We start from the raw sequence: 19502 nt of genomic DNA on the forward strand, positions 1-19502 counted from the left end.
GAGCCTTAGTAAGACACAAAGTTAAGCTCTTTGAGACATTGCTCTTGGACAGCTGTAGTGGAGGCGACAGGAGCAGGCAGTGAGAGGAACACAAGCACGATGCCATCGGCTGTCACTTAGAGGGACCTACTCAATGCCAGGGGCTGGTCCAGGTGTTCCAGAGCGAACTCAAATCCTTCCAACAATGGGATTTCCCATTTTCTAGAGAAGGAGACTCACACTTGTCAAGATGAATTTGTTCTATGTCACAGACCCGCTCAGAGGGGCTGGAGCTGGTACATGAAACTAGGCTGTCTGACGGCACAGCCCAGATGCCCTTCACTGGGCCCCGTGACAACCCCTATATTTCCCTGGTCTGTCACTTATTAATTTGTTTAGCTGTGACTTTAATAATAAGAATTTGCTAGCTTCTACGGGAGGCAACACAAGAGAGTACAAGGAAGCAAAGGCTACTGGGCCTTTGCTTGGATATGCAATTTCCCCTTTCTGGTTTCCTCTACAAAAGGGCTGGAAGAAATGACCTCATCTTCTAAGAATCTCAGAGGGTCCTTCCAGTTGGGTCAGTTCGTGAGTCGACTGTGACAACAGGATGATCCTAACATGCTGTAAAAGGAGACCTGGTTATGTGGTCTGATCATTTGCTCATTCATTCATTCATTCATTCATTCAAGAGATAGTTACAGAGCATCTTATATTTGCAAGGCAGGTGCTGAAGACTGTGGGAACAGGCCAGGAGTTCTGGCCCTCATGAAGCTTACTTTCTAGTTAGGGTGATGCATGATGGGAGTATAAGTAAACAGAAACAAAAAATATGTTCTGATTTTGAAAATGTGTTAGGAAAGAAATGAATAGGGTACCATGACAGAGAATCCTAGGAGGAAACTTCTGAAGTGAAGGCTAGAGGAGATTCCTGAAGATTTGAGATCTGAAGGGAGACAAGGAGTCAGCCACAAAGTGTAATTAGGAAGTGGGGTGCACAGGAGGAGGGTTTTATAACTCAGAGAAAAGTTACCCAAACAGCTCATAATATGATAATAACTATATGAAGATAACACTATGAAAGACAAAGACAAACATGCCAGCATACTTGAACATGCATGCGCGCGCACACACACACACACACACACACACACACACACACACAAGTAGACCCTACTTCTGGTAGGTATTTGCATCATCAAAGCTCATTGGCAGAATGAAAATAAAAACAATAAAAAACACATAAATATATAAATAAATGAAACAGATATGCCTCATTCTTTAGGTGAGAAAATTGAAGCTCAGAGAGATTATGAAGTTTGGTCCAGGTCCCCTAAGCTAAGAAAGCAAATAGGCTAAAGCTAAGGTAACTTAAGTCCACTGGTACCATATGCATGTACCATAGCACTGAGGCTTGCCTTGGTCAGCACACCTGGTGGGATTTATATTATCCAGAGCCCAACCACAAGTTCTACTCCTGGTGTCTCACCATATGGCCTCCAGGTAATCAGTTCAACCCAGTGACACAGCCAGTAATGCTAGCTATTGCTCCAGGCTAGCTTAGGGGATTCCACAGAAGATTTTTCTAGAGGCTTCAAACTTTAAGTTGCCAATCTATACCATAATGACAATAATGATGATACGTAATGCCTACTATATGTCTGCCACGTGGACGGGTACTATACTGAGCACGTGGCAGAATCCTCATTTAATTCTGCCGTCATCTTTATGAGGTAGGCACCATTTTTATTTTCATTGAATGATTCAATGGCTCAAAGTCTCAGAGACAGCAGACTGTCATGGAAACACCACTGAACATTTAGTTTTAAGACTGGAGTCTAACTTGGGATTGACGTTTACTAGCTGGGTGTCTGAAACATGCCTTGTTACCTTTCTGAGCCTCAGTGTCCTTGTAAAATGGGAAAACAGAACCCATTTCTGTTTGCCTCACTCAGTCAAGGTGGCATATGTTCTGTGTCATGTGAAGTGGCCAGTATTATTTTCCTGTGGACACTGGGTCATCTCTTCCTTTATTTGAATAAAATAGTAAATGGCAGATGACACAGAAAGCAGCCCAAGCTAAAATGCTGAGCAAGCCTGTAAGTGCAGTTTGTGTACAGTATCCAACAGGCACGGATCTGACAGATATTAAGTTAGTCCAAGTACTAAAGAAGGATGCTGGGTGGGAGAGAGGGCAGATGGATGGATTCGGACAGGAACACATAAGTAGGCCTAAGTGTCTGGTAATGTTCTAGTTCTTAAGTTGACCAGGGGGCTACAGATATTTATTATTTTAATACAATAATACACAGAATTCAAACAAGAGTTATAAACACCCAAGGGGAAATAAGGGCCCGTCATTATTGGCTGTCAATTAGCTGGGAGTCACTTCTTCACCAGAAAAATGAATCATGCCTTATTTCTTACTGGTTTCTCAAAATTTACCAAACTGTATGCTTAACATGAGAGATTCAAAAATGAACAATAATCAAGTGGGAGTCATAAATCGACTGTTACAAAAATGTGATCAGTAAAATGAGAGAGACGTTCACAGAGAAATATGGGAGTGGTAGGTAGCGAGGGACTAACAAGGATAACTCCCAGTGTTTTCCTACCGTGGGAGAATGGAATGGATGGAGCTGCAACCAAACAAAAGAGAGAGCTCAGCAGGAAACGCTAGTGCTGAGTGAAAGGAAACGGTGGAGATGACGTGGCAGGGATGCTTTCTTTGTGAAGCCAAGGATGCAGAGGCAGAGGCAAGGTGTTTGTGGAGCACGGCTGATTGGCCAGGTGCTGGGGCTGTCCATGGGGGTGCTGTGAACAGCAGTCCGAGAGAGGAGGAAGCAAACATTTGAATTCTGATGTGTCCTCATTAATGCCAATACATTATCTAATTTAGTCTTCCCAACAATCCTCGGTAACAGGTTCTGTTATACCCATTTCACAAGTTCACTGTGAACAGCTTGGGAGTGATAATGCTGAGATTTGAGCCTGATTCATCTGTCTGCAAAGCCTGAAACTGACCCCCCTATAATATGTAAGTAGAGATGGGAACAGATGGGTGCTATTGGATATACCAGAGAACTTTCCTACCCAGTACTGTGCAGTTACTATCCAGCACGGTGTCACAGGAATAGAGAGGGACAGGCCGAGCGTCTGTAGAGCTCCAGCGGATGGAAGACTGGATGAGAGTGGTCTCCAACCGGCCCTCAGGAGGAGAGCGGAGGGCTGTGCCCACAGTAGAAGCAGGATAGAGAGAAGCACCTGAGTAACTGAGATCATAAAGCTGGTGATCCCTAAGAAAGTGTCAAGCTGCAGGAATTATATGATTCCTGGATATCAGAGCTGGTGAATTTATTTTATTACTCCCCATTTTTCTTTCTTTTTTTTTTCCCAGTGTGCAGAATAGATTATAACTTACTGTTTCCTTTTAAAATTGAGGTATCATTCACAGAACATAAAAATCACCGTTTTAAAGTATACAATTCAGCGGTTTTTGTATATTTACTATTTGTGCAACCGTCACTAATTCCATAATGTTCCGTGACCTCAAAACAAAAGAAAACAAAACACCTGGGCCTGTGAAGAGTCAACCTCAACTTTCCCCTTCCGCCATCTCCTGGTAAAAGCTAATCTACTTTCTGTTTCTGGGAAGGTGCCTGTTCTAGACACTTCATATGAATGGAATCGTACAACATAAAGCCTTTTGTGTTCAGCTTCTTTCATTTGGTATCATGTTTTTAAGATTCGTCTATGCATCAGTATTTCATCTCTCTCTGTGGATTAATAACAGTCCATCGTACGGAGAGACCACATTCGGTTTACCCATTCATCAGATGGCGGACATGTGGTTCCCACTGTTGGTTACTATGAAAAATGTTGCTATGAACATTCATGAACAAGTTTTCATTGCTTTCTGATACACCTACACAAGGTTCAGTTTTTAAGTCAGTATATAAAATAAAAGTTCTATGTACTGAAAATTGCCCTTAAAAACCCCACAGGAAGGCACCACCTTGGAATCAATACACCATCCAAATGAGCCAGTTTTCTTGCCAGCCCTCTCTTTGGCCGTGAGCCTGTTGAAGTGGCTGGCTTGTGTGTGGTGCCATATTGGATGAAATCAACATGTTGTCAAACACTGGGATCCCACTCAGCGTGGTGAGATGATCCCACTTCCACTTTAAGAAGTACACAAAGATTGAGGAACACCGAGCCCAGGGTCCTTTCAGATTCCAATCTCAGGACAGCTTGTGGATGGAATGGTGGGTAAAACTGTCCACACCATTTAAATTGTCACTTTTCTCTTTCTTTCAGGGATCATAACCTGCATGAAGGTAAACTAAATGTTTATACAATACAAATCTCCGGCAGATGAAAGATTTCATCTCATTTTCTTTGGGGACCTGAGTTAGAGTACCTCTGGATAGATTTTTTTTTGTCGTTGTTACTGTTGAGTGAAAAAGAAATTGAAAATTAGAAGGTTTTCATCCTGTATTCCAAGTTAAGTACTTCTTCATCAGATCATAAAACTTTAGATTTGGAGGAGGACTTAACTCTCTCTGTTCAAGGCTCTTCATTTTATAGGTGAGAAAACTGGAGTCTGAGGTGATATGATCCAAGTGGAGTCACACAATTGGCTGGTAACAGAGTTGGGACCAGAACCCAGGCGGGCAGGACCTCAGTCACTGTTCTCCCCTCCTGGATGGCAATCATTCTCATATTCACATTTAGAAAAAGTAGGTCATACTTTCTTAAGTTTTTTGACTATTCACAACCTTTACAACTTGTCCCTGTGTCTACTGTTTCCTTCTTTCTCCCTCTCTTTCTTGTGCTGAAGCTGAACTCTAATCCACCCCCAGGCTGGCAGGGATTCCACGAAGCCAAGCCAAGGGAAAGAGCTATTTTGCCTATAATTGGTGGCTTTTCCTTTCTACACAGAGCTTTCCCAAACACACTGGCACACTGATGACTGTGGCTGGAAGACGGCCCCTTGATTTTCTGCGGCTGAAGCTTAGCACAAGTTGTGTCATTCAAACCCACCAGTCAGATCAATTAGAAATATTCACGAAAATGAGAAGATGAGTTTGCAGGTATTTCATGGCCACTCTTTTAATGCCACTAATCACTCTCCCCATTTCTCTGGCATTTGACAAGAATCCTCAGTCAGCAGCTCGAGAAAGCAGAGTCTTTTTAAAGACAGGGCTAATTTGTTTCCTGCTGAGAGGTGACAGCCTGCCTCAATCTGCTTCAGACTTCTCAAAGATAATGACTTGTGTTTTCTCGTCCCAATTAACCACTGGCTGCTCCTGAGAAGACCATGTCCAGTCAGATAACTGAGTTTCCCTTCCCACCGATAACCTCCCGGTACAGATATGGGAGGGAAATGCAGATGTGGAGCAGAATAATGTAGAGAATTTAAACAGAAAGATTTGAAACATTCCCTTTTTCCAATCTTCTTTTTCTCACATCCCCATCATGGTCAATTTATATCTACTTAATAATTTAATAATTGGAAATAATCAAAAGGCTGGTCTTTTCCCCTGAGTAGTGAGACCCACTTAACAGTGTCTGTCAAATGCTTACAGAGGTCCTGGAAGTATCATCAGGGTGTGATTCAGAGATATGAGACAATCAGAGATAATGAGGGGTTGGGGTCAACTTAGAAAATACACACGCTTGTCTAGAAGCATTCTGATTCAAAAGTTTTAAACACTCTCACAACCAAAACAAAATCAGCCTGTGGGTTCAAGTAAAACGAGCCATGGGAGCTGCCAGTTTGCAGCGTCTGGTCCATAACTGATGCTTCAACACCCCTGATGTCCCCAACATTCCTCTTCCCTCCCCTCCCCTGACTCACCCCTTCTCACCCAATGGTGAGTCTGGGAACAAGCAACGAAGACTTCCCGGCTCTGCACCACTCCTTCTCCTGGAGGAGTGAAGGACGCGCATACGGGGGTCTGAGAGTCCATGCTGTGAACTTCATCATGAGAAAGACCTGAGGTCATACAGGGAGGGGTTCAAGGCCATCTGATCTGGAGTCCAGTCTTAGGAAGCCCCCTGTTCCTATGGACCTAGTCACCGTCTGCTCTACCAGCTGTATCGGGGACAAAGCTGACATTTGATTACCACCTGCCTGGCGGCCCTGGCTTACCTCTCAAGGGGTCTAAAACCCAGGCAGTGAACAAAGGTATCATCTACTGAATGCCCTCAAATTCCAATGTATAATTAAAGAGAAAACTGATTCTTGAATTGGACTCTATTTTAAGAATACGCTATTCATAATTAGCCGAATAACCTTTTCTACCTACACAGCATTGCTGATTATGGATAAATTCACGCTGGGAGAAAAAAACCAGGAAGACTGTGCAGCAAGAAAATAAGATCAACATGACAGAATTCAACCTAATGGCGAGCTCTGAGCTCCGGGGTGAGAAAACACGAAGGGCAGAAGTAAGTTTTTAAACCCATAAAATTGTAGAATGATAACATTTCAGAATTGGGAGGTTCATATGGATCAATGTTTACAAAGTCATCTAAGGAGGCCATGAAAATGCTAAAAAGACTAGAAAATGCCCACCTGCTGCACGAATTCTTTCTGCAGTGTCTCCCCAGAGTAGATGTCCAGTCGTGAACTGAACATTACTGATAACAGAAAAACCCTTAGTTTCCTCTTTTGCACGGTCTAATTATTTGAAATTTTTTCTTTTTACTGAGCACAAGTAACACCCTCCGCTCCAACATTTATCACTCATCTCCTCTGGCGCTGCCCTGTGATACTCATAAAGTTTCATAGCTCTTTAAATGTTTGAAAACACTACCCCTCCCCTTCGATCCCCCCCAAGTCCTCTTCTTTGACTTAACCAACCTCAGTTTCTTCGGCTATGCTTCAGACTGACTTTAAATTTTACTGCCAGTCTGGAGAAAAGGGATACAATCCTCCTTCAGTTGTGTTTCCATCAGGGCAAACAGAGACTTTTAGGATTTTCCCCCTCTTGTTTAGATTCCTCTATTAAGTTAGAGATAAAATTTTTTTAAGCATAGAATATTATTAACTCACCAGTAATCTCACAGTCCACTGAGACCTTTCACACAGAGCCAGACCCTAAAATTTGACTCTCTCAACCTGATTTTTGGGGCCAAATGTAAATCTTTATATTTGCCACTATTAACATTTCATCTTGTTACATTCGGTTCCCAGGATTATCTTTTCAAGTTCATTTTGAATACTGATTCTGTCATCTCCTTTATTCCCTAGTGGTTCATGTGATCAGAAAACGTACTCAGCATATTGTTAGTTACATCATATGTCACTGATGAAGAATTTCAGTAGAAATGTTGAGGAAAGAGGGCAGAGGGATGACTCAGAATTTCCCCTCCAGGTTGACATGAGAGCCCTCATCAACACTTCTGGGCTGAGACATTTTACTCAGTCCTCCAAAGGATCCTCCAGCCCCTATTCTCCGCCTTGCCAACATAGGTTTCACAAGAGAGCTTTTCGAAAGAGGTCTTTCTGATGCTATTTTAGCAAAAGAAAGAAACACATTTATAAGAAAATAAGGCTATTTATCACTTCTTCAAAAATCTATACTGGCAGAAAAATATTCATGACAAAAGAAGTTATAAAACAGTATGTATCCTATAATCTTTTAGTAACAAGGATGTTTATTTACAGGTTTGAAGACAGACAGACATAGATTTAAATATACACATACATATATATGCGTGCCTACATGTAATTCTGGAAGAAAACATTAAAAATATTTATTGAATCCCTTTGAATGCTGAGATTATCTTTTTTCCCTAATATTTCTATAAATAACATGGATTATCACATATGCAAAAAATAATATAAAAAAATCCTATGTTGGTGATAATCACTTTTCTTCCTAAATTTTCTTAGAAGATATAAAATGTCCCCTAAAGTTGGTGCCAAGATCATTTAGGTACAGTTGATGGAACTTGTTTTCTCTACATTAAAAGGGAAATCAAAATACTTGCCTCTCTATTGTCCACAGTTTCTGAAATATGACCAAGAGTGTTTCGGGGGCTCCTCTCTGACAGTGTCCTCATCTCTCCTTTCAAATGTGTTTTGTTCCTGAACATGTGGGGATTTTCATGCCTCTTGTATGTTAGATAAACTCGTTCCACCTGGGATTACCTTTACATTTTTTTTTTTTAACCTGGTGAATTCCTATTCATGTCTTAATTCCCAGTTCAATGACCACCTTCACCCCCTTAGGTAGTCACTCATCCCATTCTTTTCTTTTTTTTTTTTTTTTTCTTTCTTCCTTCCATAGTTTGAACACAGCTCTATTTCTTTGCCTATTGGTATCTGCCCTTAGACTGTGAGCTCCTAGATTTTTGACCTTTGCTGTATACAGGTGTTCCCTGGGAAACTTAATTAAAAATGAAAATTCCTGGGTTGCACCCCTGGTGGTTTCTGTTCAGCTGGTCAGGAGGAGGGTCCAGGAATGTGGATTTATTAAAAAAAAAAAAAAAGAAGAAGAAGAAGAAGAAAGAAAGAAAAGAAAAATCCTAGGCAGTTCTGTTGCTTGTGGTCCGAGGCCCTCAGTGTCCTAGAGGGAAAGAGATGGCTATTTCTTTTTTATCTTTTGACTATTCCCTCGAGCTCGGACTGCATCAGACTGTCCCCTCAACACCTATACTGATCTTTATAATTTAGTTTCTTTTGTCTTATCCACCAAGAAGTGTTGGTGCAAACAGCACAGTGACTGGATCTTTTACTTATGCTGTAGGCAAAGCCAGTGAAGACAAACAGATGTGGTATCAGAGATGTGGGCTAGGCTTATAGCAGTGGATATGGAAGAGAAGGCACTTCTGATTGGACCCTTTGGATCCCACCCTTCCAGGTAGAACCCAAGCTCTACTTACATTTATAAACAGTTTCACTGCTGAAGAGAGAGAAAGGGGGAAAAAAGTTAATATGCTAACAGGTGACGTGCTTGCCAGTTTGGGAAATTTTCAAAGCAGATGTTGCTAATCTCCCCTTAATAACATGTCTTGCACTTTTGCACACTGATTATGGAAGGACTAGAAGGCCATGTAAGGAGCCTGTTGCTCTAAATGTTCTGCTTACATTTCTTTTCCCATAATCAGTAACTGACTTTCAGCTCTTCAAATGGCTGCAGAAAAGAGACAACCATTTTAACCTTTTAGAAATGGATCTTGCTAGAGTAAATCAGAGAGAGATGATGGAAATGTTAATTAACTTGCTTTCATCTTGGTCAGATTCTGTCTTTAACCTAAAGGCCTACACAGTCTTTTGAGTGGTTTTCTCAGATTTGATTGCCTATGACAGCCGGAGAAATTCAATCATGGTTTGGTGAGGTTACCCGCACGGGAGGGCAATAGCCCTCCTGCCTCCAGCACAGAAAACAAATGCCAAGGAAGGAAGGCAGGTGATGGTCGCTCAGGCATTATTCTGACACGTCTCTTTTCTGCTTTAGGGCCTGTAAGAGACCAAATTTTCCTTTTCCAAGTTGGGACCAAGTGTTGGCTTCCCCCATGGGTCTGCCTCTAAAATACAAGAAGTGGGTAATTTAAACACACACACACACACACACACACACACACACATACACACACACCCCCTCTGCCTGTGAGAGCAAGTCCTTACAAAACCAGTCTGCATGATAAAGCATCATTCTCAAACCACGGAAGGATATTTAGGAACAGAAAATAAAAGTTACTTTTACTTTCTTCCTTATTTATTACACAATTAGCCGTTTAAAATCCATTTCAGCTTTGGAAGTGATTAAAAAAAAAAGAAAAAGAAAGCACACTGTAGTTGAAAACAAACCACATTGATCCTGAAATTTTTGTGGCTGAAAAGCTCAACAGAAACCCTTTCTTCCCTACGGTGGGGGACCAGCTTTATAGCGAGAGGGAAGGCTGGAACTTGAAAGAGATGTGCTCGAGAAAGAGATGGGTTTTTATTTATGTATTTGAAAAATATATAACTTTAATAAAACCGGCGATGTGTTCAGAAGTGGCAGCAGAGGTAGGTCAGAGATCTATGTTTTTTAATATCAACCTCCTCTCAAGTAAGGATTTTATCACATTAATAGCTAAATCATACCGATTGTAAAGCAGCTGAAATGAGGTAATTAGTACGGCCTATGACAGCCATGAAGAATGAAGCATGTGAGGTTTTCAGTGCCAGCCAGATGGATATCTTCAATATACTTCCTATTATCTGCTTGTGGTAATAATTTCAATTAAACTGAATCAGTACAACACAAGTCTCTTTGAATTGCCGGAAAAGAAATTAATTATGTGTGCTTCACATTTAATGTAGCTAAAGAGTCATATTCTGTGTGCCTTTTTTGTTTGTTTGTGTTGTTTGTTTTGATTGGTAAGTTCTCATTAGGAAATAAACCGATTATTTCACCCTACAGTAGGTTTTCTCTGAAAAGAAAATACTTGGATTAAACGGGTTAAGTATCACTAGTAATGAGGTTTTCTCTCTCCTACAATATCTGGGAGAAAAGTGGAAAATCTGATCCATTGTCTGGGTGACTGTGATACAGCATCTCACCACTCAGAGGAATTCTGATCTGAGGTCTTCTTTTTAATCTGAGACATTACGCATTGCAAAACTACAAAAAGTGTTTACCAATACTCATATTCCCATTTCTAGAATTGACAGTCTTTACTATTCTTCCCATAGACCTTAGCCATTTTCCCCTCTGAATATACATTAAAAATTTACCCAAACAAAATATGATCAATACAGCTAAAGCTTTTTCACGTAACCTTACCCCAGATCCACTCCCTCCCAAACGTGATCACGAGTTAGCGCTGATGTTGAGCAGGTATTTTTATGCTTAAACATTACACTACATATTATTTTTTATGACTAATTTTATATTAAATCATATTATATGCATTATACGAAATACTATCATGTGTATTACACTTTGATTTGCTTGTGTATTTTTTCTGTCGTTACAAACAACAATACAATGAACATCTTTGCAAGTCTACCTCACAACATGTGTGATTTCCTCTAGAGTTAATACCCTGAAGTGGAATTGCTGAGCCAAGGCGAATGTACTTTTTCAGTATCACTTGCTCTCCACACTGTCTATACCTGTTCGCATTCCTATTCTTCGCGTGTGAGTTCCATTTTCCTCACATTCTCACCAATTCAGTGTTTTCTTAGATGTCTACCTTTTGCCACTCTTATACGTAAAACATCATATGACACTGGTACTCTAATTTGCATGACCCTGATTACTAGTGAGGCTCATATTTCTTTTTTCCAAATTTTGTTGGTCCACACTAAATCTTTCATACTAAAGGTAAGCAAGTGAAACCTGCCTTCAGAGCTGGCATCGAGAAACACAGGAGTTAAGGCATTATGTCTTCCCTCTAGACTAAGGATGGAGAAATGACAGGCAGGAGGGAGCCAGGGTGGACTGCCAGGGACTTATTAAGTAATAAATTTAATCTATTTTAATAAATAACACAATCTTAATAAATCTAAATCTCAGCATTATAAAAGGAGAGAAGCTCTTTTACAGAGATTCGACAAAGGAACATCATATCCATGACTGATACCGCGAAGGAACACTATTTACTAAATCTATGTGGCCCTCGCTGGGGCTCACAAGAATCTCAGGGGAAATAACTATGCTCTGCTCCATTGAAATCTTGGCTTCGTATCTTGGTAGAAAGAGAGTTCCGGGTTATGTCGGGCTCTGTGAGCACAGGTGGAACAGGAGGCCCAATGATCTGCTCTTTCTTTAGGCTTCTCCTATTTCAGCTGGCTGGTGCAAACCCCAGGAGGCAGGTCTTCTCAGATCTTACAGGATCTAGTATTGAAATGTTCTGGCTACCGCCCTTCTACCAGGGGATCTGATATAATTAGCATTTAGCACTCCCAACAGTAAATTTTTGCTTCCTACTGTAGATGCCTTGGGTCAGAATTTGTGTTAATCCTATTAGAAAGACCCTTCATTATCGCCTAGAAATAATTGGTTCCAGTGGAAGACATCTAATTAGGCTGAAATGTATTCTATTATCAGGGCCCCACGTTAAAAGCTTTTGTTGTAGGTTAGCAGCCAAACGTCACTGCTGGTTACTGATTTCTGATTGATCCCTAGTCAAATATGGATAAAGGTTTGAATAATTTTACATAGAAGATAGGGCTGCTTCAACCTCATTTTCAAAAAAGGTTCCAACTGAAAAGACTCTACATGGCTGTGTCGGTCATGCTACGCATGGAAGGGTTGATACTTCTCAACTTCCTACAGTCAAAACAGAAAAACAGTTTTATATAGTGCACTGTAGTAATGTTGTAGAAACCCTTCGCTGCTGGTAAGAAATGTTCCTTTCTGTCTGCTATACATATATGTATAGGATAGCATCTTGTCTCCTAAACACAAGTAAACTCTTGATGAAATGAACAATGAGCACTAATTCCGGTAATGAAACAATAGATTCAACGTTCTGGAAGCCGAAGGAACATCTTCCCTTTGCAGGATTAGAGAATCAGAACACAACATAATCTCTTACTAGGAGTAAACATGGTCTTAGATAAATACTACTGAGAACCCTTTTTCTATCACAAATAGCTCAAGTACAAATTTATGTTTTTCTTAATATAAAAGTAATTCTGTGCACTGGATAAAAAAACTTAAAAGAAATTATATATCCATTAAAATTTAAAAAATAGATTAAATTTATTACTTAAGAAATCTTTTAAAATCTAGATGGAATCAGGGTAAAATTTGTATAGAGAGCAGCTTCAAATAATAAAAAAAAATTATTAGTACAACCTACAGCCTGAAGGACCAAATTATTAGTGAAAGAACAGCAAATACCCGGAGAGATGTGTATTCTACCTCTTGAATAATTCAACTGATTTAGGCTGGTGACAGTAGGAAGTTCAGGAAGAGGTTCATATCTTGAAAAACCTCAGCTGATAGGTTTCTGTGCTCAGTTGACTGGCTTTAGGACTCTCCCCAGCATAACAGTCTGGTTCTAGCAGCGTGAGGCCTCCCCAGTTCCTGGAGAGTCAAGGTGAAGACACTGTTCCAGCGTCTGCCAAGTTTTTTCCCTCCACTTTCTCAATCACAGATCCAATTGCCCCTCCTCTGGATTTTCAACTTATATCTAAGTACTGAGGTCTACCCTTCTGATACTGGGGTGAGGCTAAGCGCCTGGGAAAGGAATTTCCCTACCACTTCCAGCTAGGAATAAGACTCAAGGAGATGTGAATGTTTCCAGTTGTGCTGTAGCATGACTAGGCTATATATCTTGGAACAAATTTTGAAGATCTGTCTGGGGAAGGAAAAAAGTTATCAGAAGAAAGGATTAGTAAGTTGTTTTTTTTTTTTCTCTAAAGGGCTGAACAGTAAATGTTTTAGGCTTTGCTGATCAGGAGGCAAAGTGAGGCTATCACCTAGGTACTTATACATTATACGGTCTCTCATGACCACACAGCTCGGCTCTTGTGCAAGAACAACCATCATCCGTATGTAAGCAAATGACGTGGCCATATTTCTCTACAAACTTATTTATGCACACTGAAATAAGAATTTCAGAAAATTTTCACGCATCTGAAAGTGTTGTTATACTCTTGATTTTTTTTTTTTTCCAAGCAGCTAAACATATGAAAACCATTCTCAGCTGCTGGGCTATATAAAAGTAGGTGGCTAGCTGGATTTGGCCCATGGGCCATAGTCTGCCAACCCCCCAAAATGCAGTCTTTTCAGACTTTGGTGTGTATGAGGATCAAGTAGGGTGTTCATTAAAAATGGGGTGTTTTCAGGCCTCATCCCTAAAGACATAGATATTTAGGTTAGGGGGGAGGCACTGGGAATCCGCACTTCTGTGAAGCATTCCACTGAACTTGCACTTGCTAGGTGGCGGGTACAAAGTTCTTAGATGTTTCTCCAAGTGTAGTCTGGACCCGCCAGACACAAAATTACTCCAGGTCATTTTGGATGTAGTTCAGCTTGAGAATTATGGTAATAGCTCCATAGCTCAAATCCCTGCACTTCATTTTGAGCCCTGGAGGTGATCCATCGGGGCTGGGGTTGCTGTTACCACAGTTTTCTTGCCAAACTACATCAAGACAAAGAGAAGTTCTTCTTCTCTAGGACTGCTACTTAAAAATATCTCTCATATGAAACTCTATAGCAAAGATCCCATGTCATGCAAAACGACATGCCTTTAACTCTGCTATAGAGATAAAGATGAATTAGTAAGGACGATATTGCACATAGTGGAGCCTGCCTTCCATATAGTGCTTAACGACGCCTACAATCACTGAAGCACATCTTCAATGAAAGGTCAAATATTATACTTTGTTAGGATCCGGGGGTCTGACTTGAGAACTGTGCTTGCTTAAAATGAAAAAGCAAACCAAATCCCAAATATAGTCTAACTAGCTGAAAAAAATAAAGTCAGTCAAATTTAGAAATTCAGATGATGGGATGATAATCAGGAGCCCCCTAGGCACCTGTCAGAATTCTGCAGCTTGGAAGCCGGCTCGTGCATCATCTGAATATTTATCCATTTTGCAGTTGCCTGCTAGAGATTTATTTTAAACCTCCCGTACCTCCTTCTCCCCCATTACTTACTGCCCCTGTGTTTCACAGTATCTTCAGCATCTCTCCAAAACATTGGGGATGGGGGTGGGCATGGAGGTGGGCAAGAAGAGAACTGGATTTTAAAAGCATTGTTAATGATAGAATTATTGTAAAAAGGTTAGCGAAGACGTGTTCTGATGACTGACCTTCAGAGTGTTTTAATCCCAGACATCTGAGGAGATCAAAACGAGCACAAGCACATTTTAAGGTGAGAGCACACCTTCTCTGATAAATTAGTCTCTTTGTAGATCTCAAAATTGAATTAAAATACAGCGCTCTACCCTACTTCGGGCTAAACTGTTACATTTACATTAAAGGTGCAGGGCTCAAGCATTTTGATGTGCCATTCAGAACCTGGCACAGTTCATGGGGAGTTCAGAGTGGTTTTCTCTGTCTTTACCATACTTTATGGGGCAGATTTCAAAACTGTATTTCTCCATTTATGTTAATATCCTTCTCAGAGACCTGGCGGTCTGGGGGCCCCTCTGCACATTAATGCTAATGGGAGTCAGAACCAAGCAATGGGAAATAAATGTTCTCTCAAATACCTGCAGACTTACCCAAGTAACAGAATTAACTCCTGTGAATGTGTTAACCAGATAAAGCTCATATTTTTTTTTCCCCACTTCACCTGGGAAAATAATAGAAGAATCAGAGGACCTCTGTGGAGAAACTGATTCCAGTTGAATACCAGCGGCCAAGCCCAGAAAGAACTCTGCTTGGAAACACTTGAATTCTGTCCGGTAATCAGGCAGGGAACATCCTGCTTTGACCTCACACCTCGTGCCTATAAACCTCTGCCTCCCTCTTTTCATAGGTCACCTGGGCTCTTCCTGCCCCGCCCCTCCCTTCCCCCATCTATTACAAAATCCCAGGTCTTGAAGTGTTCTTTTGCCTCAGCAAAACATGAACAGTGTAGGCAGCGGGGTACTGTACCATGTCCTCTGAGTTCTCTCCATCAGTTCACTAAAACTCTCGAAAACTGCCATTAAATCACGTGCCCCAATTTTCATACACCACCTTCACGATTTTATGCATATCCTTTTATAACGATGCATACTTAATATTTTTCTTTATATTGACTGACTTGTTTACTTAAATACATTTTAAAAGGAGATTTTTTTTTTATCATGGCCACCAATGGAAAACTAGTATTTTCCTAATACTAATTAATTCCTGATTTTAAGAAACATACGGTTACTAAAATTAAAAGAAAAAAACAAACAGTTTAACTATGAATTGCCTAAAATGATCTCATATCATACTTGGGGGATCACTGTTCACATTTTACTAGAAGACAAGAAATGACGTATTCAGTTTTTTAAAATGGGTAGAAGTTACAATCCCAGCAACATTTACATCCACCCAAATAAGGAGGCGCATTTCACCACTTGTGTCTCTGTAAGCTTTGCACCGCAATTCAGCACAGGACGAGCGTCAGGGAACTGCATGCATGGTTGGGAATGGTTTTATCCCAGGGCTGCTGGTACTGCTGGGGTATGAACTCTCATGGGAAAAAGAAGACTTCTTCTTTCTGCCAATGATCTTGAGAGCTGAGGAAGTCAAGGCTTATGAGAAGGATGCTAATCAAATGCAGGGCATAACTTGCTCCTACACGTGCAAATACCCCCGTGTCAGCAGTACAAGGCAGCACACAACATGCGCCTCTGTTTGGGTGTTCAGACTCTTCCGTATTCTCAGTCATTTCCTAGTGGCAGGCTCACTTCTCCTTGCTGATCATCTAACAGGTTAGGGGTGGAAGTTTTATGAATTTCCAGTTCAATAAGATTTAGAATGCATGTATAGCCATTTTGTTAAAATATGAACAAGAATAGCAAAAAAAAAAAAAACAAACTACTATTTCCTAAGTACCAGACACCGTGTTAAGCTCTTAACACAGATGATCTCCGCTGTCAGAACAACCCTACGAGCTGGGTACTGCTATTAGCCCCACAGAGGTTAACTCTCTTGTCTGAGGCCACAGAGCCGGTAAGTGGGAGAAATGAGATTCAAAGCCAGATCTCTCGGACTGTGAGCCCAGCCTCAATCACTACCGAAGAGGGCTGCCGAGTACTCCCTTACAGCTCCCTGACCGGCAGATAATCTAGAATTAGGTCTCGGCTCAGGCATTAATCAGCTCTGAAACCCTGGGGTTCCTCCTGGTCTTAGTTCATCAGTAAGTTTCCTTTTGTAGCTGAGAAAGCTACACGTTGGCAAAGACCTCTAGCTGAAATTTTGTTTTACAAGTATTGTCTAACCTCTGTTTCCTTGGCCCTAGAGTGAACACACAGTCATACACCCACGCTATTGCTCTGAGTGAATAATTAATCGGTTGAAATAGCTGGAGTCCATCTCAGTACAGATTTACGTTGGACTTGTGGTTTTCTGTCTGCATCGATGAGTGTGTTTACGACAAAAAGGTTTCCCTAAATGGCAGTCCTTTTCCAACTTCTAATGACCCTGAAATTGATAATTAGGTAATTTTTAGTTTCTCCTTCTTTAATTTAAAATTGAGGCAATTGTTCTCTTCGGCTATTTTTAGTGGCTTAAGGCTACCCCACTTCACAGAGGGAGCTACAAATGCGCAAAAGGGAAATAATACCCTGTAACACATCTGCATCTATCGCAGAGGAACGGGAGAAAAGAGGAAGTGCTCCAGGCACAGGAGAAAGAACCAGAGGGAAATGCAGGATTCCTGGGTTCACAGTCCTCTTCTGCTATTGGTGACCTTGAGAAACTCACCAACCTGAGTTTTGTCTTCCTCAGTTAGATCACCACCAAGACCCCCTCAGCTCAAAAATTCTATGACTCTATGACTCGGCAAGATACAAAGTGAGAGAAATGCAAACGAAATGTAAATGAAAGTCTCATCCTTCACAATTCCCACTTGGTACGACCAGCCCGTCCCATCAACCTGCTGTTGTTACATCATGTGCTGTGGCAGGAGCGTAAAGGACTTCCCGTCATGTACAGTAAAGCACCCGGGCTAAGGTATGTGGAAAATGGTTATTTCTTTAAAACTGACAGGGTTGGCTGGGTGACTGAAGCATAGCACAGAGGCGGTCAGAGCCCTTTATTGGGATAATAATCCGCAGCTAGAGCTCCGGAGAACCGAGGGAGCTCTTCTGAAAATCGCCAATGTCATTGTTTAAACAATGTTTGCTAAAAATAGTATTTGAGTCGTGGGTTTTTAATTTGTTAGCACAGGGTTCCTAGCCATGAATTTCAAATCTATAGAGACTTGAAAGAAATTTAATTAAAGGATTGAAGATAGCATTAGTTACAATACTATAATAGATACAATGGCTGTAATTCTCAAAATTGTATTGGATGATTCTGGAATAAGATAGGCTTTCAATCATATTCATTACCAACCGTTCTCTAAGAATTATTAATCATATCATGTTGGCTATGATGAATTAATTTAGCAACACAGTGATATCCGTACATATTAATAGGAAGGACGCCACTTCAAAAGATTACATTATTAGAAATGCAGGCACATATATTACTCTGCGTGTTCTCTGGGTTAGTCCTTACCTTTTACTACCAGGTTTCCAGTGCTGCTGGCTGTCCCAAAGTGGTTAGTGGCTATGCAGGTATAACTCCCAGCATCTGATTTAGTCACATTCACGATTCTGAGGCTTCCATCTTCAGAAATGGTAATTCTGAAATCAAAACAAATAAACCCCAAATGGTAAGTTTATCTTCTATGACCAGTTGGAAATTATTTCCATCATTCTGTCATTTCCACACTATCAATCATGGCTATATCACTGTAGATCACAGTTAGTTTTATTTTCCAGGACCGACCTTCCTTCCTTCCTTCCTTTCTTCCTTTCTTTCTTCCTTCCTTCCTTTCTTCCTTCCTTCCTTTCCTTTCTTTCCTTCCTTTCCTTCCTTACTTTTCTTCCTTTCTTCCTTCCTTCCTTCCTTTCTTTCTTCCTTCCTTCCTTCCTTTCTTTCTTCCTTCCTTCCTTCCCTCCTTTCTTTCTTTCTTTCTTTCTTTCTTTCTTTCTTTCTTTCTTTCTTTCTTTCTTCTTTCTTTCTGTCTTTCTTTCTGTCTTTCTAAATTTTGTTTTTTATTGATGTGTAGTTGATTTACAATGCTAATTTCAGGTGTACAGCAAAGTGATTCTATATACATACATCTATTTTTTTCAGATTCTTTTCCATTATATGTTATTACAAGAAATTGAATATAGTTCCCTGTGCTATACAGCAAGTCCTTGTTGTTTACCTGTTTTAAGTATAGCAATGTGTATCTGTTAATCCCAAACTTCTAATGTATCTCTCCCCTGCCCTTTCCTCTTTGATAACCATAGTTTGTTTCCTATGTCTATTTTTGGTTTGTAAATAAAATTTGTATCATTATTTTTTAGATTCCACATGTAAGTGACATCATATGATCACTGTTGGTCTTAACACTGCTGAAGAATGAGAAAAAAAATCCCTTGATTGGCCACGTTATGCATTTTCATCAGAAGTGTTTCCTTCTAGATGAGAGACCTAAAGTAAATGAGTTATTATTAAGTATACTTATTTCTGAACTACGTCAGACAGTACACTTTTAATGAGATGCAAGAACTAAACTTAAAAAAATTAAAATATTCCCCACCATGGTATGATTTTGGCAGAACAGCAAATGTGGACAGCACACCCTAGGGTCCCAATGAGGGACAAGTATCTAGTACCAGGTGGGAAGGAAACACTTCTACAGACAAACACAAAACTGGACAGAAAGGATTCGAGAGGACCCTGCTTTCAACATGACTACAACAGAAAGGAAAGATGCAAGGATGAATAAGACATACAGCCCAGCTTAGAGGCTAGTTGTGGAAATTAAAAAAATGTACACAGATGGCTCATTCAAGGTCAATGTCTGTTGCATCTTTACTG

The 19502-nt window shown here is 40.5% G+C and overlaps 1 protein-coding gene across 3 annotated transcripts in view; it reads right to left on the bottom strand.

The window, feature by feature from the left end:
- The window catches only part of CNTN4 (contactin 4), an 813748-nt gene that overhangs the window by 48395 nt on the left and 745851 nt on the right, over positions 1–19502 (bottom strand). For all 3 annotated transcript variants that reach the window (XM_032458061.1, XM_032458059.1, XM_032458060.1), the window contains one exon: positions 18144–18271. In XM_032458061.1, the coding sequence (XP_032313952.1) occupies positions 18144–18271 (128 nt within the window). The remainder of the gene's footprint in view (positions 1–18143; positions 18272–19502) is intronic.

Source organism: Camelus ferus, chromosome 17 (assembly GCF_009834535.1).
Source record: "Camelus ferus isolate YT-003-E chromosome 17, BCGSAC_Cfer_1.0, whole genome shotgun sequence".
Lineage (NCBI taxonomy): Eukaryota > Metazoa > Chordata > Mammalia > Artiodactyla > Camelidae > Camelus > Camelus ferus.